This window comes from Artemia sp. Qi Xiang Cuo, chromosome 6 (assembly GCF_049724085.1).
Source record: "Artemia sp. Qi Xiang Cuo chromosome 6, ASM4972408v1, whole genome shotgun sequence".
In the NCBI taxonomy this organism is placed as follows: Eukaryota; Metazoa; Arthropoda; class Branchiopoda; order Anostraca; family Artemiidae; genus Artemia; species Artemia sp. Qi Xiang Cuo.
Window position 1 is genome coordinate 33,806,068 of NC_142799.1, and position 25,989 is coordinate 33,832,056.

A 25,989-nucleotide genomic window follows, 5' to 3' on the forward strand; every position below is an offset into this window, starting at 1 on the left:
GCCCCAAAGAGTCTACAGTGATGTTCCTTGAAAAATTTCAAAATGCTTTAAACAAAGAATGTCTGTTTGTGTCTCTTAAGTGTAAAATATATGATACACCTACTAAGCCGTGGATTTAGCCAAGTATTTTGAGATCAATACAGGTAAAAAATTCACTATTTAAAAAATATGTTTCAGAACCGAATCAGGATAATAAATCAAATTTTGTTAATTATAAAAACAGATTATCAATATTGATTCGTAATTCAAAAAAGCTATATTTTGAGGCTCAGTTTTTGCAATCACAAGGTAGCCAAAAAAGACATGGAGGTTAATTAATTCATTAATTGGGAAACATAAGAAGTCTTCACAACCAAGTGAAATGATTGGCAAATAGGGATTATGGTATAGGATGAAAATGAAATTGCCAACATATTGTATTATCATTTTGTTATTATAGGTGAAAAATAGCAAACTTATCATCACCATTGTCAGAGTAGATTCATTGTCAGGCCTGATTCCCACCATAAGTACCTATTGTCTTGACAAAGGAGAAATTCCTGCAAGCCTGTTCCTGGAGATTCAAAAAGCATTCAACTCAATTTATCATAGGATTTTAATTTCTAAGCTTAATAATTTGGGGGTTTCTGGGAAAGCATTGGATTTAGAAAAATCCTTTTTATCTGAGAGAACACAAGTTACTGTACTTAATTATTATTATTATTATTTATTGAAAACCTGTCTTATTACAAAAAAGAAATGACAAAGCACTATAAAAAAAGAGCAATAGATCACTATGCAACTATTACAATGTAACTAGTGTAGAAGGAGTTGGTTCCAAGCATCTTTTAACCACAAAAATGAGGGAGCACAACAGAAGGGCACTATACTTTCTAGGACAAAAGACAATTAGAAAACAGAGAAATAATAAAGAACACAGTCACTTGTAACAAAAGTGAAGAAAATGAAGAAGAGGAGCTATGACGATGTATATAGATGTGGCTAGTGTAAAAGGAGTTCAATGCTTTAAAAATATTAAGTTTATTTTGGTTTAGGATGGAGTATTGTATGAAATTTGGAGTGGGGTAAAGACTTGAACAAATAATACACTATGGGAAGGATAACTCATCACTGAATTTGTAGCATTTGCAATTGCAAGTTGGGAAGTTTTCTGACAGGGGGAGCTTGAGCTTCTATAAATACATCCTGTAATTGAAGGATGACCCTTTTGCTCAATCTTTATCCATACCTCCTCTACCCATGACCCATACTGAAAATCAAGTTTAATAGTTCCTACCTTCAGGGTTGATGTGATGTACAAGACAATTCCTCTTCCTTCAAGATTCACAAGGTTCAAAACTATTTTAAACTCAGGGATCTGGATTTAAGTATCAGTAAGTGACACTTATCAGAAAGTGTTCTTTGGTCTTATTTCAGTAAAAAGCAAAGACACTCACTTCAGGCCTTTATAACCTTACTTTTCTGGCCTTTTTAACCTTACTTTATAACCTTACTTACACAGCTACAGCCTTAATTTTATCTATTTTGGTAGTGACACAATCTAAATTACTGTAAAGCACTGACAGTCCATATTTATGCTCAATATTGGCATGGTTGATACCACTTAGCTCTGGCTGACAAGATTGGAAAGAAGAACTATTTGAAGACATACTGCTACAAAAACTTGACATGGCACTAGCAAATAATGTCTGTTGTAAATGTAGGGCTTACATTTAATATGTTTGCACTATAATCTTTACAAACAGTACTACTTACATGGTTTTGGCTAGCAGCAATTTCTTCTACGTCTCCATTACCTGCAACTCTGGGGAGGCTGCAGGTTGTTGAGAGTTTATTGGGACAACCTTGTTGTCTTTAGTCATTAAACTAGTTTTACCATCTCCTTGTTTCCTGTAAAGTTCTTCATATAATTCCATGGTAGTTATCTTCATATAAGTCTTTTTTCATGGTAGTTTTTTTATATATCATTTCTGAATTGTAATTTCCCCTTGTTTCAAATGATTCCTGGAGAATCAATTTCTTGGTCTTGAAGTTTGGAATGGTGAACATGATTGGTGATGGGCATAGAGGGCTTGGAGTTCCAAAAGCAATTGGATTCACTATACAGTGGACATTTGAGATAGGAACACTAGGTAGCTTGTAATTGTTAGCTAGGTATTCACAGACAAACTATGCATCATCAGTTTGGGCAGCAACTCCAAAGACCACTATGTTTAATCTTTGTTTGTGTCTATCATGGTCTTCAAAGATTAGAGTCTTTGCCTGGCTTTCAAATTGTTCACTTTGGGCTTTCCTAGGGTAGTTACCTATGCTGTAACTAGGTCTTTCTTCAAGGCTTGTAAATATAGTGTTGATTTCAGCTTTCAGTTCAGCGTTTAAATTGGTCAAAATGTCCTTAACTGCTTCTTTGATTTTTGAATCCAGGTTCCTAATTGTGTTGTCATGCCATTCAGTGAGCTCTTTATGCTACTGTGCACAATTTTTGCTATTTCAGAAGTATCTACACTACTCTTCGGGTTGACCTTGCACATGGGGCCTTTCCACTCACAGCCCATGCAACAAGTCAGCTTTGTTAATATGATATATTCAGGTTCTGAAAGATTAAGACAATCTGCAAACAGCCATTGCTCACATACATCACAATTTATAGCATTAAAGCTTACATTCAGATTATCCTCACATGCTGCACACTTGTCCATACCCTTTACTGGGCTAATATGCTTCTGTTTGCTTGCCATGTCACAATATTAGCTGTATTCAAATCCAGAATAATGTAAATTCACTCAAATCCAGAACGCTCAAGACAAAATTAATTCAGTTATTTAAAACTAAAATTAGGAGTTAAGGCAGGCGCTTGGCTTACTACCTTTGCTCAATGAAACTAAAAAAAATTGCAAATCCAAACAATCATCAATTCAAAGAATTGGAAAAAAAAAATGTGACAGTCATTTCAATTTACAGGTAAACTGGTTTAAACAAAAGTGATGCTAACAGCAGTATCTAAAATAAGAGAAAAGGTATCATCTTTGAGGGTAGCCTATGTAAAGGGCTTAAAATTGAATTTCTGAATAAAGCAATGATTTTATTCAGAATAACATAAAAAAGGCATCAAGTGTATGTTTACCTAATTTGTAGGTTAGTAATATAAACTGCCCCAATTTTACCCCAGAAACACCAATTAGCCTATCCTTTTTTTTATATATCTATCCCTTCAGTATTTCAGTTTTATTCACATATCAATAGAAAGCCGATATCCTTCTGATCTAAAAAATATCACTTTTATTATTAATATTTATTCTATCAATCTCCAATATCAAATTCAATTTTCCCTTTTCAAATGGCTGCCAAAAATATATCAGATTAGACCACATTCTGAGCTTATGATAACCACCCCTCACTGGCTGCAGGCAATTTGGCCTGCCCCCAGGCGGTGGAAAATAATTGCTAAACTAGATACAGCATGGAGTTTAAACACAGTATGATTGTGGACTCTGAAAAAGGTTGCAGATGCTGAGTTGATTTTATTCACACATATCAAGAGAATTGCAGTAGAATGTATTTATCAAAATTGGGGAAGGGGGGGGGGGCATTCTTGTTATTCTTTGATATGGGTTATCTTTAAAATCCTCAGCCAAATCATAGTTTCCTGACACTTAATAAATCCCTTGTTCAACCTTATTTGGAGTTTAACTCCTTCACTTAATTTTGAATTAATTTTACAGATGGATATAAAATATCGAATAAATATTTTCTGTCACCAGTACTTTCATCATTGATGCACATATATTTTTTTTTAGTTTGGTCGCAGGTTCAGATTGTGTGGTGTCATTATTTTTTGGTGGCTGTATTTGGACTAAAGTAGAAAACTAACAGTACATATATTAGAATTAACACAACAGAGAAGATTAGGTACATTATAGTTTCTAAATTTACTGACCAATTTTTTTTTCAGATTTAAGTGCAATGAACCAAGCTGGTCAAGGTGTCAAGTTGTATATTTATGATCTAAGTCGTGGAGTTGCAAGAGCTTTTTCTGGTGCCATTCTAGGTGAGTAGACAATATCACTACAATTTGTATTCTTTACTCTCTTGGTTCAGTAAAATAAAGTGACTAGAATTCTTAAGCTGTAAGCAAGAAGAGTGACTCTAAAATACTTAAAGTAAATGAATCTGATGTTAAATGCATCACTGTCACAGGGGGAGAGGGGGTGGTAGTTCTATTGCTATAGAAATTATAATATTGAGCAATCATAATTTGTTTTAAGAAAATTAGATACATTTCATTTTGTACTGGGCTTGTAAGGAGCAGCTGTATCTACAAAACTTGGGCTGAGGTGTTCTGGGTAGAGTCTAATGAAACCTTATAAGTGTTTCTGAATGGAAATAGGTCCAAGCTGTGAAAAGTGAAAATTGTTAGTTTGGTTTTTGTCTGCCTATTTTTCTTCTTGAGATGGACTCTTATGACCATTGACTTCATTACCTAAGCCTTTTCTTTTTTGTTCATTCAATCTTGTCCAAAGTAAGCGTTTCCTTTTTATCAATTTTGCTATGTTTATTTTACTACCTGTTTTGGCAATTCATTTCTGTTATTTCTTCTTCATAAGTTTTTAGTTTTTCTGACTTAGCTACGTATTCATTTATCTTTTTTATCTCGTTTTCGTAGGTTTTTGTGCTAGATTTCTGTATTTTATTCCACACAGCCTTTGAACCCTTAATTCTAGTGGTTCTGCCTGTATTATCATGTAATTTATTAAAGCTTTACTTTCCTTGCCTCTTGGTCTGAGACTATTGTGTTTTGTTTGCTTTATAGTAAAGAATAATAATAAAAAGTAATGTTAAAATGCAATACGGGAGTGAATTAACTCTCACTAAAAGTCAAACTTAATTTCAACAGACATTACAATGAATTATGGATCCAAAGTTAAGTCAAACATAAAGACAAGACATATAATTCCCCATTTTCTGTTTCAAAATTGTTATTTATTTGTTGTCAAAAACATTCTTTGAAATAATAAGTTTAATAATGTATCTTTTTTTGTAATTTCTGATTGGTTTAAAGTCTTAATTTTGTTCTTTTCGTTTTCTAAAATACTTTTATTTTTTGATAATTTTAATCTCCGTGAAAAAAGGAAAGGCAATACTACACTCTCATGCTATATTTAAATTTTATTGGAAAATCTCATAGAATTATTTGTTTTATATTTAGGAACCACAATTGATGGCATCTGGCATACCAGCATTATAGTCTATGGAAAAGAATATTTCTTTGGATCAATTGGAATTCAAGCTTGCATACCTGTGAGTACCGTACATTATTTGTCATTTTTGGTTCTAAAGCTATTAATTGAAAAGAAAAAAAAACGTTTTCAGAGGAAATTAAAATCTATTTTCAAAGAAAAGTAAAGAGTGATATTAAAACCTAAAGCGATCAGAAATAAAGTCATGTAATGAGTTTATTCATTAGTCATGTAATAACTTCAGTCATGCTACCTAATCTAGTCTCCCTCATAAAGGACGTGTGCATGAGGTTCAGAAGCCGTGTTACGACTGGAGAAGGCCTTACCAAAAGCTTTGCAACATCAACGGGTGTTCTACAAGGTTGCTTGCTATTACCGGAGCTCTTTAATCGCTTTTTGACTGCAGTTCTTTCAGTAACTGATAGCCCATCCAGTGCCCTTATAGGAAAAGTAATGATACACAAACTTACCTATGCCGATGATACAGCCCTAATTTCTGAGTCCCTTCGTGATCTTAAGTCTTGGACTGACATCGTCCACACGACAACCAATCTCTTTGGGATGATCATAGACATCTCGAAAACGATGACCATATATTGCTCACGTTATCCCGATTCTCAGGTTATTTCTAGCCTCCACCTTGAACATGATAATACAGAGTGGGTCGATGAATTTACCTACCTTGTTAGGTAGCTTACTCACCTCTGACAATAACCACTCTAAAGAAATCAAAAGACATCTGTCACTTGCGAATTCCGTCTTTAAAGGTCTGATGCCCATCTGAAGGAACAAGAACTTATCAACAACGCAGGCCTCGGAATTAGTCTCTAAAAGTCCCTTTTTGGGCTAAAGTCCTTTCCAAGTCCCGTTTTATGCAGAAAGTCCCTTAACTTCCCCCAAACACCGCGACCTTCTCCCACCTGATATCAGACAAGATAACCGACCAAAGACCCGCCACACAAACCAACTACAACCAAGCAATCCAAGTGCCACGAAACGCTACAAAAATTCATTCCGACAATACTTCACTGAAAATTACAACAAATAGTTTTCATAATTTTTTTGTAAATGCGACTATTTATCCGTTTTGTGATATTTCGTATTAAATTATCTATCTATCTAACTCCCCCAAGTTTCCCTAAAAGTCCCTATTTGGGAGCATGGTATACTTGAAAACTGAAGCATGATATATTTGAAAGATCCACTTTAGATAATGTGGCTTCTCTACAAATCTGGTTGTACTGGTCTCTTGGTTACATTTTTGCAGTTCAGAAAGAAGCAATAAAACAGTGGGAATTTCGTCTGTGGCCAAAGTGTCTAATAACTGTTGTAAACATTGGCAGCTAATAACAGAACACAATTGGCCTATATGGTGGATGTCATAGATGGGTCACATTGTCATACCATTCAAGGGTAGAGAGTAACATTGGCCCATGGGGTGGGTGGGATGGATTGGTCATATCATGGTAACATTCAAGGATAGATAATTTCCTGTAGCTTCACAAAATGAACCATACCACTATGAATTTGTTTGAATTGACTTGTATTCCAATGATACAAATTATATATGCTTTCCCTCTAAAGGTTACTTAATAAACTAATTGTAGGTTGAATGAGAAGAGAGAAGTACAATGAGTAGAATACAGAGATAACAAAATCTTGTACTCGGTGTTTTTCCTCCTGTGTTTAAACCTACTTGTCTTTGATGTCTCCCATGTTTATTTAGGAAGCACAATCGGCAACTGGAAATTTTGTCACTCTTGGTTAACTAAAGGAGATATGAGTGGGAGAAAGATAAGCGAATGGTGTAGGATTGGTGATGATGATTTTTCTGTTTATTGCAAAATATGGAGGAAAAACCTTAGCTGTTGCAACGGCTTTTACACCTTGAATCAGCTTGCTTTGTTGGACGAGTAAAATAAACAGGCTGTAATCCATCTCAATCCGTTACAGTTACGATTGTGTGGATCTGCTTGGCAACAGTCCCAATCAGAAGAGCCCTCAGCTAGCAATGTAGGTAAAACTCATTGAGAGTTTTGTAACAAAGATGCTGCTTACAAAGTAGAAATCATCTGGGCACTCAACTCCTTGCAAGCTTTGATGTTTGTAGGTTTGTGTGACGGAATCATTGATCTCTTTGAAGTCATGTTCCCTGGTAAGCTACCGCCTGGGATGCTCATGAGTGTGAAGAATGCTATTTACTTGATAACTGATGTACTTCGCCCAGACTGTAAACAGAATCTTATGAAGGACATGGGTGAAGCTCACTTTGTTTTTTAATACAATGAAACTACAAACAGTGAAGGAAAAAAGCTACAGACTGTTGAGATCAAGTTGTGAGCCGCAATCTGATGACTTATTTCATGGGACAAGCAACTGGTGAGGGCATTATAAAAAAGATGATGCCATGAATTGGGAACAAGAATTCACCTTTTGAAAGACTAATAATGATAGGCGGTGATGGACCTAATGTCAATAAGTATGATTGCAAATGAATGCATTGAAGAAGAAAAAGTCTCAAAAGAGCTTGTGATAATTGGAACATGTAACATCCATGTTGTGCACAACGGATTCATGAAAGGGCTCTAGGAATTTAGAGAGGAGTTGAGCTTGTAGGTGAGCAGGTTGAGCTTGTGTTAGATGCTAGATGCTTATGTTACATGCTTGGCGGGCGTATTGACATTATCGTATTGCAGTGCTTATATAGAGAGGATTTTTTTCACTCTCGGGAAGACTTCTTCTGAGGACAGAGCCTTCATGTCAGAAAAAGTCCTTAACGCTAAGCTGTATGAGATTGACGAATCGAACACACATGGAGGCAAACCCAAAAGGTTTCCTATTCCCAAAGAGTTGTTGACTTTGATTAGGTTGGCTTGGTTAAAATACTAAGACTATGTGGAGAGCAAGGCAAAAGAACAAGCTTCTGAACGAAGCATCCAAGACCGAGAGCAGGAAAGGGAACTAAACCTAGGTGACATCTCTAGCAAAAAAAGAGCTAGATAGACTTGAGGAATCATTGCAAGAAAAGGGGGCCTCTGAAAAACAAAAATGAGCAATTGATGATGTTCTCTTGGAGAAGGCCACTGATCGCTTACAGAGAATGGTGGCTTCAAAAGTTCCATGAACATCGCCTTGGCCAATTCTCTACTATAGTGCCATGAAAACGCGAGAAGATGAAAAAACGAAATAGATGATAAAGAGAGGGCTGAAAAGATATCAAAGAAGAAGTAGGACCTGATAAGCAAGTTAACCGATTTCTCAAAAATGTCAGGTGAATAAGTTAGCATGCAAGCTGAAGTCCTCTGGATTGTTTTACTTGTTTCTAGTCTTGAAGTTGCTTTCCTTTTTTTAAAAATAAACATAAAACGAAAGTTTTAACAAATAGAAAAATAAAGACAACTCACCCGTCTCCATGGAAAATGATGTCCTTCCATGGCTCACGAAAATGATGATTCTTTGGGTGACCTGGCCACCGTTTCTGATTCATGAACAAGGGAATATTTTGACCATGAATGGCAATCAAAATCCCTTCCCACTTTGGTCCCTTTTTTTCACCCTTAAAAGTCCCTCGACACAGGTCGTCAAGTCCCTTTTCTAATGAGAAAGAATCATTCCGAGCCTTGACAAAGCTTAAAGTGAGGCTATTTAACTCGTTTATCACCTCTATAGGCATATATGCCTGTGAATCCTGGACTCCAAAATAGATGACAAGTATCGTCAAGTATCTGACAAGTATCTTTTTATGTTCTATTCTGATGTAACTCTTCGTGTCTTTAAATAAATGCATGACTAGGTCATTTACTGAAAAGATTTTCGAAATTTTCTTGTCAATTGGAGAGAAAATGTGTTTTAGATTATTTTTAGGGGGCCTGTGCTCCCAACCTAAAACAGGATTTGTATCAGAGCCCCTTGGCCCTGGAGCTTTTTGATGTAAGTGTCCTTTTGGTCCTTTTTTGGGCCCCATTTTTAGGTGAGTCATTGTTATTTTATTCTTATTTTTCTGCTTTGTGGCCCCTGCGCCAATGACCCATCGAGATAGGTTTTAAGTGGATTTAAAAAAAAAGTTACTGGCCGTTTTTAGGGCTCCAAGCGTCCCAATCAATTCTTTTTTTTTTGCACGCTAGGGTTTACTTCATCGAATTGTGAGGTTTTTGATGGGGATTTTGTGAGTAATGATAGTCTTTTTCATTACACATAAAGTGCTAGGCATAGACGTATGAGTAGTCCACCTCATAAGGAGACGTGTTAAGAAAAGAATTCTTACATCATAATATGCACAATAATCTTAGTAAATATATTTTGCAGCAGGAGAACCTTTATTTTCACTTATTTCCTTGTTTGTTCTAAGAAATTCATGGATTGACAGAGTAGGCTATATACCCCCCCCCTACCCCTAATGTGAAAATATATTCCCAGAATCGCATTCTGAATCTAAATATAACCTTCATTTGTATCACAAATGAACTTTACCCCCACCCCTAAATATATCCACCACAGTGTATTGGCCTATATATTTGCACATCATGGGGGTAGGGTACAGTTCATTTGTGATGCAAATGAAAGTTATAGACCTATTTAGATTCACAATGCAATTTTGGGTACATATTTACACATTAGGGGGTGGGGGCAGTGTCGTTACTAGCGACACTGGGGGGGGGGGGAGCAAGAGATTTTACCGACTGTCTGGTCATTTTTACCAACTGTTTTTGTCAAAAATTACCATAATTTCTGTTTCAAATACAATACGTAAAATCACTGCACGAGTCGGTAAAACCACTGCATTTACCAACCGAGATTTAGACTTCTGTAGTATCATGTCACTATTTTAATGCTGTTTATTTAACCAAATGGAAAATTGTGGCACCATCTGTAAACTCACGGCAGGAGTAAGTAAAAATGCTGCGTTTATCGACCAACTTCGAAATGTCTGTAGATGACATGTCAGTATTTTCGTGGTTTTTATTGAACCGAACAAAGAATTTTAACGGCGTCGGAAAAATCGTAGCGCGAAGTGCCGCGATTTTACTGACCTATTTTTTTTTACCGAGTGACCAAAAACTTGGGGAGGGTGTCCCCCCTCCCCCCATACGTGACGGCTCTGGGTAGGGGTTAATATATAGGTTCTAAAAAATTCATGAATTTCTGATAAAAACTGGAAAAACAAGGAAAGACGTGAAGATAAAGGTTCTCCCGCTGCAAAATAAATGAACTAGGAATATTGCACATTCTATGAAGCAAGAATTGTTCTCTTAACATGTCTCCTTGTGTGGTGGACTACTCATACATCTATACCAAGTGATATTTTGAACTCCAATTACCCAGCGAACCCTCAGATGGTCCAGGTACCTTTCCGGATGGCACAGCTGTGAAGGCACTTCCGGAGGCACTTTGTATAGAAGGAGCTGTCGTACAAAACTCGTACAAGCTCTAGCGCCCTTTTTAAGAGTTAAAAGTGATTGGAGGCCAAACAGCCGCACCCACGCCCATCATCTCCCCAAACATATGTAATCATTATTTTGAGATATCCATTTTGTTCAGCATAGTTGAATGGTCCTGTCATTATATTTTTGGGGATGTCACCCCCCCCCCCACAACCCTCAAGGCAAAGTCTATAAGTTACTCTAGTGGCCCATTATTAACAGTACAGTTTTTCTAGAAGGGGTGGTCGCATAAACTACAGATAAAGCTCATTCGATTGGAAATCGGAAACTCTAATGCTCTTTTTAAAAGTCAAAAGTGATTGGAGGGCAATTAGCCCCTCCCCTGCCATTTTGTTCAAAAGAGGTCAAAATGCAGCTAACTATGCTTCCTGGGATGACAAAACCCCTCGCAGCCCTCGGGAAAGGGCTGTAAGTTATACATGTTGCCCATTGTTAATATATAAAGCTTTTATGAGAAAGATGGTCGTAAAAATTTTGGAAGAGGCTCGTTCAATTGGAAATCGAAAGTTCTAATTCCCATTTTAAGAGTTAAAAGTGATCGGAAAGCAACCTGTCCCTCCTTACCCCCCCCCCCCCCCCCAAATGCTTCCGATAAAAATTTTGAGATAGCCATTTTGTTCAAAATAGTCCAAAAGTCAAACAATAAAAGAAATTACAAATATTCCTACAATAAACGCATAATAAAACTATGTTAATTTAAAAAGAAACGTTCAATTTATTAAAAATCCCATAAATTTTGAAGAAAATATGTAATTTACTAAAGACAGCTACCAAAGAAGAGTAGTTAAAACTTATGCATAAATAGGAAGACCTGAAACAATTATAAGTAAAGTTCTACAATAGTTCAAAGTGGAAACGAAAAGAAACTCCTCTGAGTGACTAACTGAAACGTAAGATGGCAAAAATTAAAATGAATAATAAATTTCAGCTAAAAATTAAGAATTACTACAAATAAGAGTAGAGCTCCTCCCTGAAACCCGTCCAAGAACCGGGGTGTTTTACTTGTTATTTTAAGAGCCTTTTTAAAGTTTTTTTTTTTTTTAATTCAATAATTAACTAAAGGGAATTCTTTTTTAACAAAATTTTCTTATATACGAGTACTTTTTATGTGATCAAAATCTAAAAAAGACCGCCCACTTTTTGAGAGTGGGAGGGAGGGCATTGGCTGTTAAGAAATGATACTGGAAGTTTAGTTTTCTCTTGTCTGTTGATGTTTAGTGCTCTATTTAAACGTTAGCCAAATTCTTTCCCACTCTAAGAAAATACTATAAATAGAATATTTTCCCGGGAATGGAGACGACTCTAGTTGAATTCTTAGACTCGTCAACAATTAAAGTGATCTTTGTGATTGGATTAAGTTGACTCCGTTTTTCTACTCATTCTAGGCCACACAGGTATTTATTTAGATCTTTCTAGACTAAATGCGACTAGGTATTTAATACGCACTAATTAGAGAAGTGTAAAGGATTTAGAGAGTAGTAAAGTAAAGAAAAAGAATCGTGGAAATTAACGCCTTTATCATGGGCAGTCGTAGTGGGATATTTTTCGCGTAATTTAAGCACATGAACCCGGATGCACATCAATGAATTTTGAAAGCAGAATTTTATATTTAGTTCCAGAAACCCTTTTCTCCAATTTGTGAGCGAGAAAAAATAAAGCCTTATTAGCTGCTTTTCAAGTCTCGAAAGCATAAAACGAAGCGTTCTTCTTCATTTAACTTTATATTAGGATTTAAATTTATTTTCATTTGTGTATTACAATTTATGATTTATTACGTTAATGGGGGCCAAGTCCATCCTTGGCGTTTCCAAGGTGCTGTTACTCCAAACTAGCTGAAACTCAATTTTTTTTTATTGCCAATGGTGCTAATTCACGAACATGTTAGGAGTGGGGGCAAAATATATATATAATTTGTAATCTAGGGGAGAAGACAATTTTTTAATTTCAATTTTTTCCAATGAAAATACCAAAAAAGAAATTTTTCAATGAAAATATCTAAAAAGGCATGTGTTTTTAGTATTAGGGGGGTAAGCCTCCCCCTCCATTGGCATCACTGTTTTGTGGATTCATAAGCTTTGTTAGGCGCTACTTTGTGTATATTAGCTGAGACCCTTTTATTATTATTATTATTATTTTATAGCAGCTTTCAATACCTAAATCATAACTTTTCCTATCTTTTTTCGCTTACATTTTCAATGAAAGTTATACCTTACAAATACAAATATCCTCCACAATCAAGAAATAAACCCTCAGTACTTTTTAGGGAAGAATTGAAGACCTGCTCAAGAACACCATATCGAATAGGTTCCGCCTAAACATTGAAGTGCTTCCGTTATCATGATAAGGTCAGGGCCATTGAAAGGGGGCTGGGGCAACCGTGGAAAGCTACCCCGGGGCCATGGCTGGGGCTTTTTATTTATTAATGGTTGAGTCAGGACGGGGAAGCCGTAATTAATTTTACCCCAGGCGCCAGCAACCCTAGGAAAAGCTATGGACAAGGTCTGTTAGGTATTGATATGAAAGTATACGTTATAATGTCTCAAATACAAACAAATATAAGTATTTTTTTTAGTGAGAATAATTTTAGCCGTTTCCTCGTTAGAATAAGGGGAAATACGATCGTGGCAAGGGCTATACAGAGGGGAGAAAAAAATAAATAAAAAAAGAATGCTATTTCGGCCAAAATATCCCCGTGTATGTATTACTCGACAATTGGCCGGTAATTTTGTATTATTTTTGTTGCTATACAGGTCAAAAAGAAATTATTTAATTATCTTGAGTCATTTTAAGAACCTATTTGGTAAAAAATATAGCCAGTTCGTGGAAAGGAATACGAACTTCAAGACTGTTTTTTTTTCGGAGATGTTGGGTCGTTGTATACATTAGTTTCATATGAAGCAATTTAGTATAGAGTTACCATGTATGTAAAAGACTTGATTAATAGGTTTATTGCTGAAGCCCAATATATTGATGGCAGTCCTAAAAATATTGCTCCGAAATATAAAAGCTATTTATAAGATATGCAATTTTAACAGGTAAAAAAAAGTTATTTATGTTTACTGTAAAAATATAAATAAAACCTAATGAATAAATTGAAAAATCCGTTTTCAGGGGCAACGCTATAGCGTTGCCTATAGTAAAGGCCATACGGCTCCAATGTTTTATTATTACTTATAATTTTTTTTTTTATGGACTTCATATGGAAGGGGTCGTCATAGAAACTTCAAAGGGGGCTCATTCGTTTGGAAATCGAGAGTTTTAGTGCCCTTTCTAAGCGTCAAAAGTGATTGAAAGGCAACTAACACCCCTTTCACGCCAACCATTTCCCGAAACACATCCAATCAGAATCTTGAGAAAGCCATTTTTCTCAGCTTAGTTGATTTCCAGATAGAAATTATATTTTTGAGGAGGACACAGCCCCCAGGGCAAGGGTTATAAGTTATACCCTGGGGGCATGTAAGGTTTTTATTGAAAGCTTTGTTGTAGAAAATTCAAGAAGGACTCATTCGATTGGAAATTCAAAGGGCTAGTGTCGTTTTTAATATTCGCAATGGATTTGAGGGCAACAAAACCCCCTCTCACGGCCACCTTTTCTCCAAACACATCCGATCAAAATTTGGAGATAGCGATTTTGTTCAACGTAGTTGAAAATTCAGGAAATTAGGTCTTTGAGGATAACAACCCCCCCCCCCACATCCCTCAGGGCAAGGGTTGTAAGTTATGCCCTGGGGGGATATAAGGTTTTTATAGAAAGTGTTGTCATAGAAACTTCAGAAAGGGCTCATTCGATTGGAAATTTAAATGTTTAGTTCCCTTTTTAATAGTCGAAAGTGATCGGAAGGCAACTAACACCCCTTCCACGCCCACCATTTCCCCAAACACATCCAATCAAAATTTTGATATAGCCATTTTGTTCAACGTAGTTGTAAGTTCTAGAAATTATATGTTTGAGCAGGACACTCCCTCCAGAGTCTTCAGGGCAAGGGTTATAAGTTTTGCCATGGGGGCATATATGGTTCTTATGGAAGGAATGCTCGTATAAACTTCAGAGAGCTCATTTGATTAGAAATTGAAAGTTCTAGCTCACTTTTTAAGCGTCAAAAGATATCGGTGGGTAACCAGCCACCCCCTCCCCGCCCCAAACCCTTTTTTCCCAAATGTATCCGATTAAAATTTTGAGATAGCTATTTTGTAAAAATAGTTCAAAGATCATATAACAAAAATTCAGGTGTCGACAAAACCCCTCAGGGCCGGGGGGCAGGCGTTGTAAGTTATTTCCTGGAGGCATATTTGGGTCTCATGGAAGTGATGCTCCTATTAACTTCAAAGAGGACTCATTTAATTGGAAATTGAAAGTTATAGTTCACTTTTTAAGAGTCAAAAGAGATTGGAGGGTAAGTAGCCCCCCACGCCCCTATTTCCCCAAATGCATCCAATAAAAATTTTGAGATAGCAATTAAGTTAAATATAGCTCAAAAGTCAGATAACAAAACCCAGGTATCGACACAACCCCCCAGGGCCCGGGTGCAGGCGTTGTAAGTTATGCCTTGGGGCATATATGGTTCTTATGAAAGGGATGCTCGTATAAACTTAGGAGAGGGCTCATGGGATTGGAAATAGAAAGTTCGAGCTCACTTTTTAATAGTCAAAAGAGTTCCGACGGGAGCTAGCCCCCCCCGCTCCACTCCTTCTTTTTCCAAACCCATCTGATGAAAATTTGAGATAAATACGCTTTAATAACAGGTTGTAAGCTCGGATAAGAAAAACTTCGGTGTCAATACAATCCGCTAGGCTTCGGAGGTACGCGATCTCACTTACGTTCTGAAAACTTACAAAGTTTTTATGAAAGGAGTGCTCGTATAAACATCCTAGAGGCCTTATTTGATTGGAAATTGAAAGTTCTAGTTCACTTTTTAAGAGTCAGGAGAGTTAAGGGCAACTAGCCCCCCCCCACGCCCTTTTTTCCCCGAACCCATCCGCTACAAATTTTGAGATAGCCAGTTTTTTGGAAATTGTTCAAAAATTAGGTAACAAAAACTCCCCCCCCCCACGGCCCGGGGGATAGGCATTGTAAGTGTTGTCCTGGAGGCGTATATGGTTTTTATGAAAAGGATGCTCGTATAAACTTCAGAAAGGGCTAATTTTATTGGAAATTTAAAATTCTAGTTCAATTTTTAAGAGTCAAAAGATATCCGAGGGCAACTAGCCCCCCCCCCCCCACACACACCCCTTTTTCCCCAAGCCCATCCGATGAAATTTTTATAATAGCCATTTCATTAAAAATAGTTCAAAGGTCAAATAAGAAAAATTACAGTGTCGACGCAACCCCCCAGGCCCTGAGACAGGCGTTATGAGTACTGCTCTAGGGGCATATATAGTGCTTATGGAAAAGATTCTCGTATAAACTTCGGAGAGGGCTCATTTGATTTGAAATTGAAAGTTCTTGTTCACTTTTTAAGAGCCAAAGAGATCGAAGGGTAACTAGCCACCCCCCCCCCCCCTCCACGTTCTAAATGCATCACATAAAAATTTTGAGATGGACATATTGTTAAAAATAGTTCAAAGATCAGATAACAAAAACTCCGGTGTCCAAACATCCCCCTAGGGCCCAAGGTCAGACTTTGTAAGTTATCCCCTGGGAACACATATGGTTGTTACTGAAGGAGTACTCGTGTAAACTTCATAGAAGTCTCATTTCATTAGGAATTCAAAGTTGTAGTTCACTTTTTAAGAGTAAAAAGTAATGGAAGGGCAGCTAGCCTCCCCCCATCCCATTTATTTTTTTCCCAGAGGCACTTCATATAGAAGGGTCGTCGTATAAACTTCAAAGGGGGCTCATTCGATTGGAAATCGAGAGTTCTAGTGTCCTTTTTAAGAGTCAAAGTGATCGAAGGGCAATTACCCCCCCACCCCCCTAAGCCCCTTTTCCCCAAATACATCTGATAAAAAATTTGAGGTAGCCATTTTGTTAAAAATATTTCAAAGATCATATAACAAAAACTCCTTTAAGTCTGGCTATTTCGTTAAAAATAGTTCAAAGCTCAGATAAGAAAAACTCCTGCGTCGGCACAACCCCCCCCCCCAGGGCCCGGGGCAGGTGGTATAAGTATTTTTCTGGGGGCTTATATGGTTCTTCTGGAAGGTATGCTCGTATAAACTTCGGAGAGGGCTCATATGATTGGAAATTGAATGTTCTCGTTCATTTCTTAAGAGCCAAAAGAGATCAAAGGGCAACTAGCCCCCCTCTCCACGCCCTATTTTCCTCAAACCCATCCGATAAGAACTTTGAGAGAGCCATTTTTTAGGTCAGATAACAAAACTCCGGTGTCGACACAACTCCCCATGGCCCGGGGGGCAGGCAGTGTAAGCTCTGTCCTGGGGCCGTATGCGGTTCTTATGAAAGGTTTGCTCGTTTTAACTACAGAGAGGGTTCATTTGGATGAAAATTAAAAGTTTTAGTTCATTTTCTCTGAGTGAAAAAGTATTGGAGGGCAATTAGCCCCTCCCGCCCTCCACGTCTTTGGGTTTATCGGATGGATAAACCCATCCGATAAAAATTTGAGGTGACCATTTTGTTAAAAATAGTTCAACCATCGGATATTAAAACTATGGGGTCGACACAACCCCCCCAGGACCCAGGGCCAGGCGTTGTAAGTTATACTCTGGGGGCACATATGGTTCTTCTGGAAGGTATGCTCGTATAAACTTCGGAGAGGGCTCATATGATTGGAAATTGAAATTTCTCGTTCACATTTTAAGAGTCAAAAGAGATCAAAGGGCAACTAGCCCCCCTCTCTACGCGCTATTTTCCTCAAACCCATCAAATAAGAACTTTGAGAGAGCCATTTTTTCAAAATAGTTCAAAGGTCAGATAACAAAACTCCAGTGTCAACACAACCCCCCAGGGCCCCGGGGGCAGGCATTGTAAGCTATGTCCTGGGGCTGTATGTGTTTCTTATAAAGGGGATGCTCGTATAGACTTCAGAGAGGGCTCATGTGAATGGAAATTAAAAGTTGTAGTTCATTTTCTCAGAGTGAAAAAAGATCGGAGGGCAACTAGCCCCTCCCGCCCTCCACGCCTTTGGGTTTATCGAATGCATAAACCCATCCGATAAAAAATTGAGGTGACCATTTTGTTAAAAATAGTTCAACCATCAGATATTAAACTAAGGGGTCGACACAACCCCCCAGGGCCCAGGAACAGGCGTTGTACGTCTTACTCTAGGGAAATGTATGGCTCTTACAGAAGGGATGCTCGTATTAACTTCAGAAAGGGCTCATTTGATTGAAAATAGAAACCTTTACTTCAATTTTAAAGAGTCAAAAGACACCGCAGGGTAATTAGCCCCCCCTCCCGCGCCATTTTTCCTAAGACCCATCCTATAAATTTTAGATAGCTAATTTGTTAAAATATTTCAGACATCATATAATAAAAACTCTAAGATTGACAAGAGCCCATTTTTTCATTTTAACACTGTCGCCTTGTCACTAGTTTTGACACTTCAGTGGTTATTTGATTTTTTTTTTTTTAAGTTTTATTACCAATTAAGGACTTTTTAAAAAACTTGCACTATTTACAATCAAAACAAACAAAAACTAATTAAAAAAAAAACTTTCCGAAAAATAAGTTTTTCAAAGAAAAGTAAAGGTTATTTTGAACTTTAGCTCAGCACATACAAATACCTGTTAAATTTCAATCTCAAAACGACCTGAAATATTATTATTATATTAAAGAATAATAATAATACTATTAAAGAATAAATGAAACCCAAAACGAACAGAAATAAAAAAAAAACAATCACAGCAAAAAACAGACAACAAGTAATAATATAAATGAATAAATAGATCTTAAAGTGAGTAATGCTTAGATTGAATATCAAAATCAAGGTTAAAACGAAAAAAAATATTTTCCTATTGAAGTATCAATTAAACTTAAAACAAACAGAAATTAAATAAACAATCAATGCAAACAAACATACAATAAATATTAATGTAAATTAATAAATAAACCTTAAAACGAATGAAACTGAAATTGAACATGCATATCAACCTTGAAATGAACAAAAATTACTACAAACAAGAGTTTGGGTATCACCTCCTTCTCTTACTGTAAAAGTCTAAAACCTAATGCGTCATTGGCGCTTTACTGAAAACTATATGCGTCTTGATCAGTCTTGGAAAGTATAAACAACATCAAATTGAGTATTTGCTGTATAATGATATTAATTGTTTAAAGATCCATCCGTTCAAGAATTTATTTCTCTGTAATTTTTTTTTATTTTCAATTCTTTATGAACTGGAAAAGAAAATATTTGTAATATAGTTCGTTTTCAGTTAAGCGCCAATGACGCAGTATGTTTTTAGTTTTTATTTACAGCGAAGGAAGGAATCAGTATCTAAACACTTGTTTGTAGTGAAACTATATTCGTCTTGAACAACTTTAAAAAGAGCTAATAAATTAAACTGAATATTTGATGTATAATGATATTAATTGCTGAAAGCTCATCATTTCAAAATTTTACTATAATTTTAATGTTTATTTTCAATATTAAGTACAAAAGAAAATATTTGTCATAAAATTGGTTTTCAGTAAAGTGCCAATAACGCAATAGGTTTTAGACTTTTACAGTGAGAGAAGGAGGTGATATCCAAACTCTTGTTTGTGGTATTTTTTGTTCGTTTCAAGCTTGATTTTCATATTCAATTTGAATTTCACTTGTTTAAAGGGATTTATTTATTAATTTACATTAATATCTATTGTATGTTTGTTTGCATTGATTGTTTATTTAATTTCTGTTCGTTTTAAGTTTCATTTATACGTCAATAGGAAAATATTTTTTTTTCGTTTTAAGCTTGATTTTCATATTCAATCTAAGAATTACTCGCTTTAAGATCTATTTATTCATTTATATCATTACTTGTTGTATGTTTTTGCTATGATTGTTTATTTGATTTCTGTTCGTTTTGGTATTCATTTATTCTTTAATAATAATTTTTGTTCGTTTTGAGTTTGAATTTTAATAGGTATTTGTATCTGCTGATCTTGAGTTTAAAATGGCCTTAACTTTTATTTGAAAAACTTATTTTTCGGAAAGTGTTTTTTAATTAATACATCATAAAACAAAGAACATGTGTATAGTTACTGTTGTGTGGACCAATGCTGTTGCTTTCTTTTCTTTTTTGGTTTTGTCGTTATCAGTGGTCTGTAGGCTGGTAAAAGGTAGGAGAAAAAACCTGAATTTTTTTTTCTCTGATTGAGAAAAAATCTTCTGGAATTTGCAGTTTAGTGCAATTATCCAAAAAAAAAAACAGATTTGTTATTCAAGCTTACTAGATGGCATAAACAAGAGGCAAAGCGAAACTGTCTTAGTTTTAATAGTAAGCTTCCTATGGTCCATGTAATGTTGAAATCATATAGACTGTATATTTATCTCTTCCCGTCTCGAGATCAGAACCTTTAATCGTTTCTGATATTTTGGAAAAAAAAAAACTGCAGAAAGATCCATTTGAAATCCCTAATTTCGACTTTTGTTTAGTGATACTTCGGTTTGGTTTGGATTTTCGAAATTTCGCATGCTGCTAAAACCTAGGCTATAGTTAAACAGAAACAAGTCCAGCATGATCTGACTATATTTGGGGAGTGGGAAGGGGATATTTGGTGGTATTTTGTTTGACATGTCCATTCCAAGGGATTTTCCTTTCCTAATCAATCCTGATCGTAGTCAAGTTGGGATATTGGTGTATCTAGTCAAGTCAGTGATTTTTATGAGGGGAGGGGGGGGGAAGAGATCCCTAAATTCTCTGTCGTGAGAGTATTTACCAGACGCGACTGTTGGATATGGATTGACCTTAGTGAGAAGTAACAGTTACTATCCTAGCTTTATCCTACCTTTCGTCCTACAGCAGCTAGCTTCTCCACCTTTTTTTGGGAGAGGGGTCACAGCCCGATGCCAACTACGCGGGGAGGGAAGAGGGAGATGACCTATAAATCATTGTTAACAGGATATATACCGAAAGAGGCAGTCGGATCTCAACAAATTTAGTGGGAAGAAAGAGTAAATGTCCTAAGCGTACTTTTCCGGAATCTCTACCTAATGAGATATCTCTAGGAGATGTAAATACTAAATTCTTGTCATCAGGACATATACCGCAAATAGTTATTGGGTTCTATCAAACTTTGTGGCTAGTAAGAGTGAGGGTCCTAGCTAGGGCTTTTGTTTGTTAGAGTATAATCTGCCCTCTCCAGGGGAAGGAGAATCTCTGAATTCTTGCCATCATAGTATAATGGTCGTATCTCTACTAAACTCTGTGTGCAGTATACTGCTGTAATAGGTGAAAGTAACAGACCACAAGTAAGAGTAAGTTTCCAGTTATGCCTTTTAGGGGTCTATACCCATTCTGGCGTCGGGGCAGTGGTGGTGTCTAAATTCTCGTAATCTCGTAATAACGAAATATGCTAAGTGAACTGTTGAATTTCAACCGAACTTAATTAGAGGTGTGTGTAATTATATGCAAAGGGGGTTTCTATATCTCAATGAACTTGATGAAAAGTAATATCCAATGCTCTAGCAGGGCCTTTTTGGGATCAAGACCCGATCTGAGTCTGAATTTCCTTTTGGAGAAATCAACAGACCGGTTTTCAGGGATTAACTCCCTTAGAAACCACTCCAAATGGGAGTGCAGTGTCTGAAAATGCTATTTTTCAAGTAATCCAGTACCCAGTATCTCTTTTAGTGGATAGTATAACCGTATCGTGTTTCTATGTGTGTCTTGTTGGCTTGGCAAACGGGGGTACAAAGGACTGTCATGTACGTCCATATAGATAGCGGGACTATACGCCGATTGACGCTACATCAAATCAGTTACTTTGAGATTGCAGAGGTGCCCAATTGATGTTACGACTCACCCTTGATGTCCTATTTTGAATACTCTGGAGTGGTGTCATTGGGGATATAGGAACCCCTGGATAAACTGGGTACCCAAGTTCAGCAATATGATAAAATCACTTGTACAGAAGGATAGTGGAGATAAATGGTAACAGGCTCTTTAGAAGAATTACGCCCAGTTTTATCCAGGGTGTAACCCGAAGAATCTAACCCTATCGAGATGTACGAGCCAAGAGAGATCTGCTGAAAAAAAAATCCCAAAAGAAGAAGTTTAACAACTCTTGATAGCTTGACCCATGAAGATAAAGTAATGATATTGCCCCGAGACCTTTGATCAGGGAATTAGTAGTTCTTTAGTTATGGATGCATTGAAGTTGGCCATCCAGGCATCAGACCCTTTTTCTGTTTCTAGGAGATTATATTGTGGATAGAGGGAAGAATGCATATGGTCCTCATGATTATGAACAGCTACAGGAACTGTGCCGTAATCAATAAAATGGTGCAAAGGGTTACTCGGATGGTTCCCTAAGTTATTAATATACTTCGTGAAAAGTGTTGCTCTCATGTTACCATCCTTAGATACCCGAGTCTTTAGTCACTAGAAGTAAACCCATCGAGGACTGCTTAGAGTATGATTTCTTAGAAAACTCGTAGGAACCACAGAAGCACGTATTCCATACGCTCAATGTTCTTCCAAGAGATCCTTATGCCAAACTCCTTTGAACCCTATTGCGACCTCAAAATACTGCATCATAATATTGTTTTCGTGCGCCAGGTTCCCCCCCCCCCCTAATGGTGGGTATTAAGGTATTTCATGTGTCGAGCGTGTGTGGCAGAATCCATACTGCTTGTCGGCAATAAACCTGTTTTACTCCATGGAATGTGTAAAACGTTTTATTCTAAATCTACTCATATACCTTACCAAAAGAAGAGAGAAGGCTCATTGACCTGTATAACCCAATATGCATAGGGCTGCTATCTTCTTTCGGAACAGGGATGACATTGGTGAACTTCCAATTACTTGAGAAGTCTGTCGATGAAAATTGGAATCATAAGAGCGATGACAAAGGACCGTCTAGTTTCTCACTGCACTACTTTGGAAAAATTGTGACATGTTATCTGGACCGGATGATCCAGTCATATCAAGACGCTCTTGAGCCCGCTTAAATTTTGGAGCAGAGTAGTTGACGGAGTTTGTGGCAGTATCTGCACAATGAGGAAGTCAAGATCTTCCTAGTCGTGAACGATTATAAACACAATAAGGCCACAGAACATTGTGTTCAATTGTGCAAACTATAAAATTAATAACGTATATACAACTTTTCTCTTTATATTGATGACAGAGTGCAGCTAGTTAGTAATTAAAGTACTTAAGAAAGACATATCTATGGTATCTGGATCGGATGATATTTTCACATCAAGATACTGTGGAGGCCTTTAGACTTTCGGAGCAGAGTAGTTGACAGAACGCTTGGGAGAAGATCTGGAGAGAGACAAATTTGCCAGGTAAGGATGTGGTGAACAATGGACTGGACTGTTTTAATAGCTAGCTTTCCGCCAAGGTATAACAAAAGCTCACAATCCACTGAGAGAAACAGAGGAGATATTTGTTTTACCATTTTATGTTCCCACCCCTTTTTTGACAAATGCAATTGTTGATTTGGTAATTGTGCTCTAATAGCCAAGCCTAGGCTATGTAGGTCTAGACTATTACTATGCGGTTAAATTTTTTGATGTGAACAGATTCTGTCGTTTCATCGCTTAGGCGATGCAGTGCGGAATACGCACCACATTGCGTTTTCGGCAACGCACCTGTCTGTGTGAACATAGGGTAAGAGATCCTTTATGTTATCCAGATGCGTAGTTATCTTTCATAAATTCGACGCGCTTACACTTGGTGCATTTGGACCTGGTCAAATTTCTTCTTAAACGAAACGGACTTTTTGGCAACATACATGTATTATACTGCTAGCAATATTTTGTAATTTTCTTAAATCATAATCATATTTCAGGGAAACACCATTCTTGGCAAACCAGACAAGATAGTTGAATTAGGAAGGACCCAGGTTTCTGAAGAAATACTTGGCGAGTATCTTGAGGAGCTATCCATTGAACGATTTCGGTATGGTTAGCACTTTTGATTTTGTTTCTAATGAAGTCTAATAAAGCGCTTAACAAAGTGTTATTAAATACTTCGAAAGTACGTTTAAGTAATTTGTGTAATTATATTCAAAGCCATATTTTTCTGTTTATCTTAGACGTGTATTGATAATTATTAGTTTGATGAGCAGGAAATTGCTCTAGTGCCCTGTCGAAAAGTGTCTCTTTTTCAGCTCAAAATTTAAGTATCTTGTGAAGAATAACGAAAAATAATTAGATGCGTTTATCCTTTTTTAGGGAAATTTTAATCGTGTATTGATAGTTTTTAGTTTGGGGAGCAGGAAATTGCTCTAGTTGCCTGTCGAGAAGTGTCTCTTTTCCAGCTCAATATTTAAGTATCTTGTGAAGAATAACGAAAAATAATTCATTTGATTTTTTTCTTTTTTTTTTTTAGGGAAATTTCAATCGTGTATTGGTAGTTTTTGGTTTGATGAGCAGGAAATTGCTCTAGTTGCCTGTCGAAAACTGTCTCTTTTCTAGCTCAATATTTAGGGATATAACGTTAAGAATAACGAAATATAATTCAACTGAGTTTTTTCTTTTTTTTAATGAAAATGTGAATTTTATTTCTGAAACGGTAGGGCAGTGTTTTGTGTTTTTTTTCGCAGCTCTTGTGCTATATTTTTCAGACTTCTAATTTCATTTAGGGGAGTAATTTTTGTTTTTAACCGAAACAAAAAAATGGTCTCTTTTTAGTTCAAGGGGATTTATTGCAACTAATTGCAATCCAAGTACATATATTAGTGGTCGGGGTGATAGCGAAATTTTGTCATAAAAAATGCTATCAGTTTCAAGTTGCTTTTTCTTCCTTCCTGAAAAACGTTTTTATGCTCTCTCAAATGTTCTCAAATTTGAAAAATATACACGATCCAATTGAAAAGTAGAAGTTACCGATGGTTTTGCAATTATAAAAATATTGTTACCAAGCAGCCATATCTCACATAAATCAATTTTGATTTTCTTTTTTTTAATTCATACCGTGATTAAACTGGGTAAGCAGATCGATAATATAGTAATGACTAATAATGGAAAATTTAAAGAAAAGTTGAGTATGCAGTAGTAGGTGAGTAAATAATGTAATTTTGTATAAGCCTGAGTTCCTAGTCTCTGATCGCAGTGAACGGAGGGGGAGCAAAAAGTGAGTATTATAAAGTGAGCGCGGTAAATAGTTTAATTGGCTCATTTTTAAATGTATTGAAACTTCGAGATATGTTTTTTAGTTTGAGAGGACAACATAATGGAAATTTGGCAGTTAAAAAGGTAATTCCTAAAGTTAAGTATTTACGATGTATCACATCAATCTATATATCATTATTTTTTTCTTTCAGTGCCGGTACATATAATTTATTGAAACACAACTGTAACAACTTCTCAGAGGATTTAGCTACATTTCTCACTGGAAGATCAATTCCCAAGTATATACTCGATTTACCAGACTCTGTTTTAAATACGTAAGTTTGTTTTCATTAAATTCAAATCATTTAATTCATTTCCTTTATGTGAGCTGATCACTTTTTAGTTTTTAGTGTTTCTGTTTTACTGTTGTGATAGTAAACAACAAAGAGAGAAAAAACTCAATGAAAAGACAACAAACGAGACGTGATAGTTGTGATAGTTAATACTTTCTTCTTTCATATCTACTTAATTGACTTTAAATGATAAATGTTTTAGTGTTAAAAATTGAACTATAAAGTACCTAGAATTTGATAACTTACATGGAGCCGTATAGAATATATGGCTCTAAATCTATAACTTAGCTTTGTTAAATCAAATAAAAAAAATTAAATTAAATATTCAAAAAGTAAATAATGGGCTTTTTCTTCTTTTTTATGTTCATTCAGTAGTAGATGTTTATTGTAATAGAAAACGCTCAGAATAAATTTTTTGAAGATGTGATACATAATAACATTAGTAATAATCTATGATTTTACTCACTTTTTACAAAATTGGAGTAATAAAAAGGAAAAAAAATCATGAAAATACACAAGTATCCTCAAAACACAAAATCATCACAGACACGAAAACCATCAAAAAACTTCTATCAAACTTGTATCAGACTTGAATCAAAAGATGCAAAAACACAGGGAAATGAACCTAATTACGAGAAAAGTCGGATAAGATGGTGGAACGGACCAAGACTTTATGATGCATCTTTTCAGAATTTAGAACTTGATGCTTGAAATGTTTGAATAATATCGCTTGCTGAATATAAAGTAAAAAGATTGCTATTAAGGTAAGATCGATAGAGGTAAAACAAAATCTAAT

General features: G+C 36.1%; 1 protein-coding gene across 5 annotated transcripts in view; it reads left to right on the plus strand.

Annotated features, from left to right (window-relative positions):
- LOC148951151 (uncharacterized) overlaps positions 1–25,989 on the plus strand; it is an 86,971-nt gene that overhangs the window by 18,215 nt on the left and 42,767 nt on the right. For all 5 annotated transcript variants that reach the window (XM_089090677.1, XM_089090674.1, XM_089090678.1 and 2 more), the window contains exons 2-5: positions 3,953–4,048; positions 5,207–5,298; positions 23,577–23,686; positions 25,053–25,175. In XM_089090677.1, the coding sequence (XP_088946803.1) occupies positions 3,964–4,048; positions 5,207–5,298; positions 23,577–23,686; positions 25,053–25,175 (410 nt within the window). In that variant the 5' untranslated portion in view covers positions 3,953–3,963. The remainder of the gene's footprint in view (positions 1–3,952; positions 4,049–5,206; positions 5,299–23,576; positions 23,687–25,052; positions 25,176–25,989) is intronic.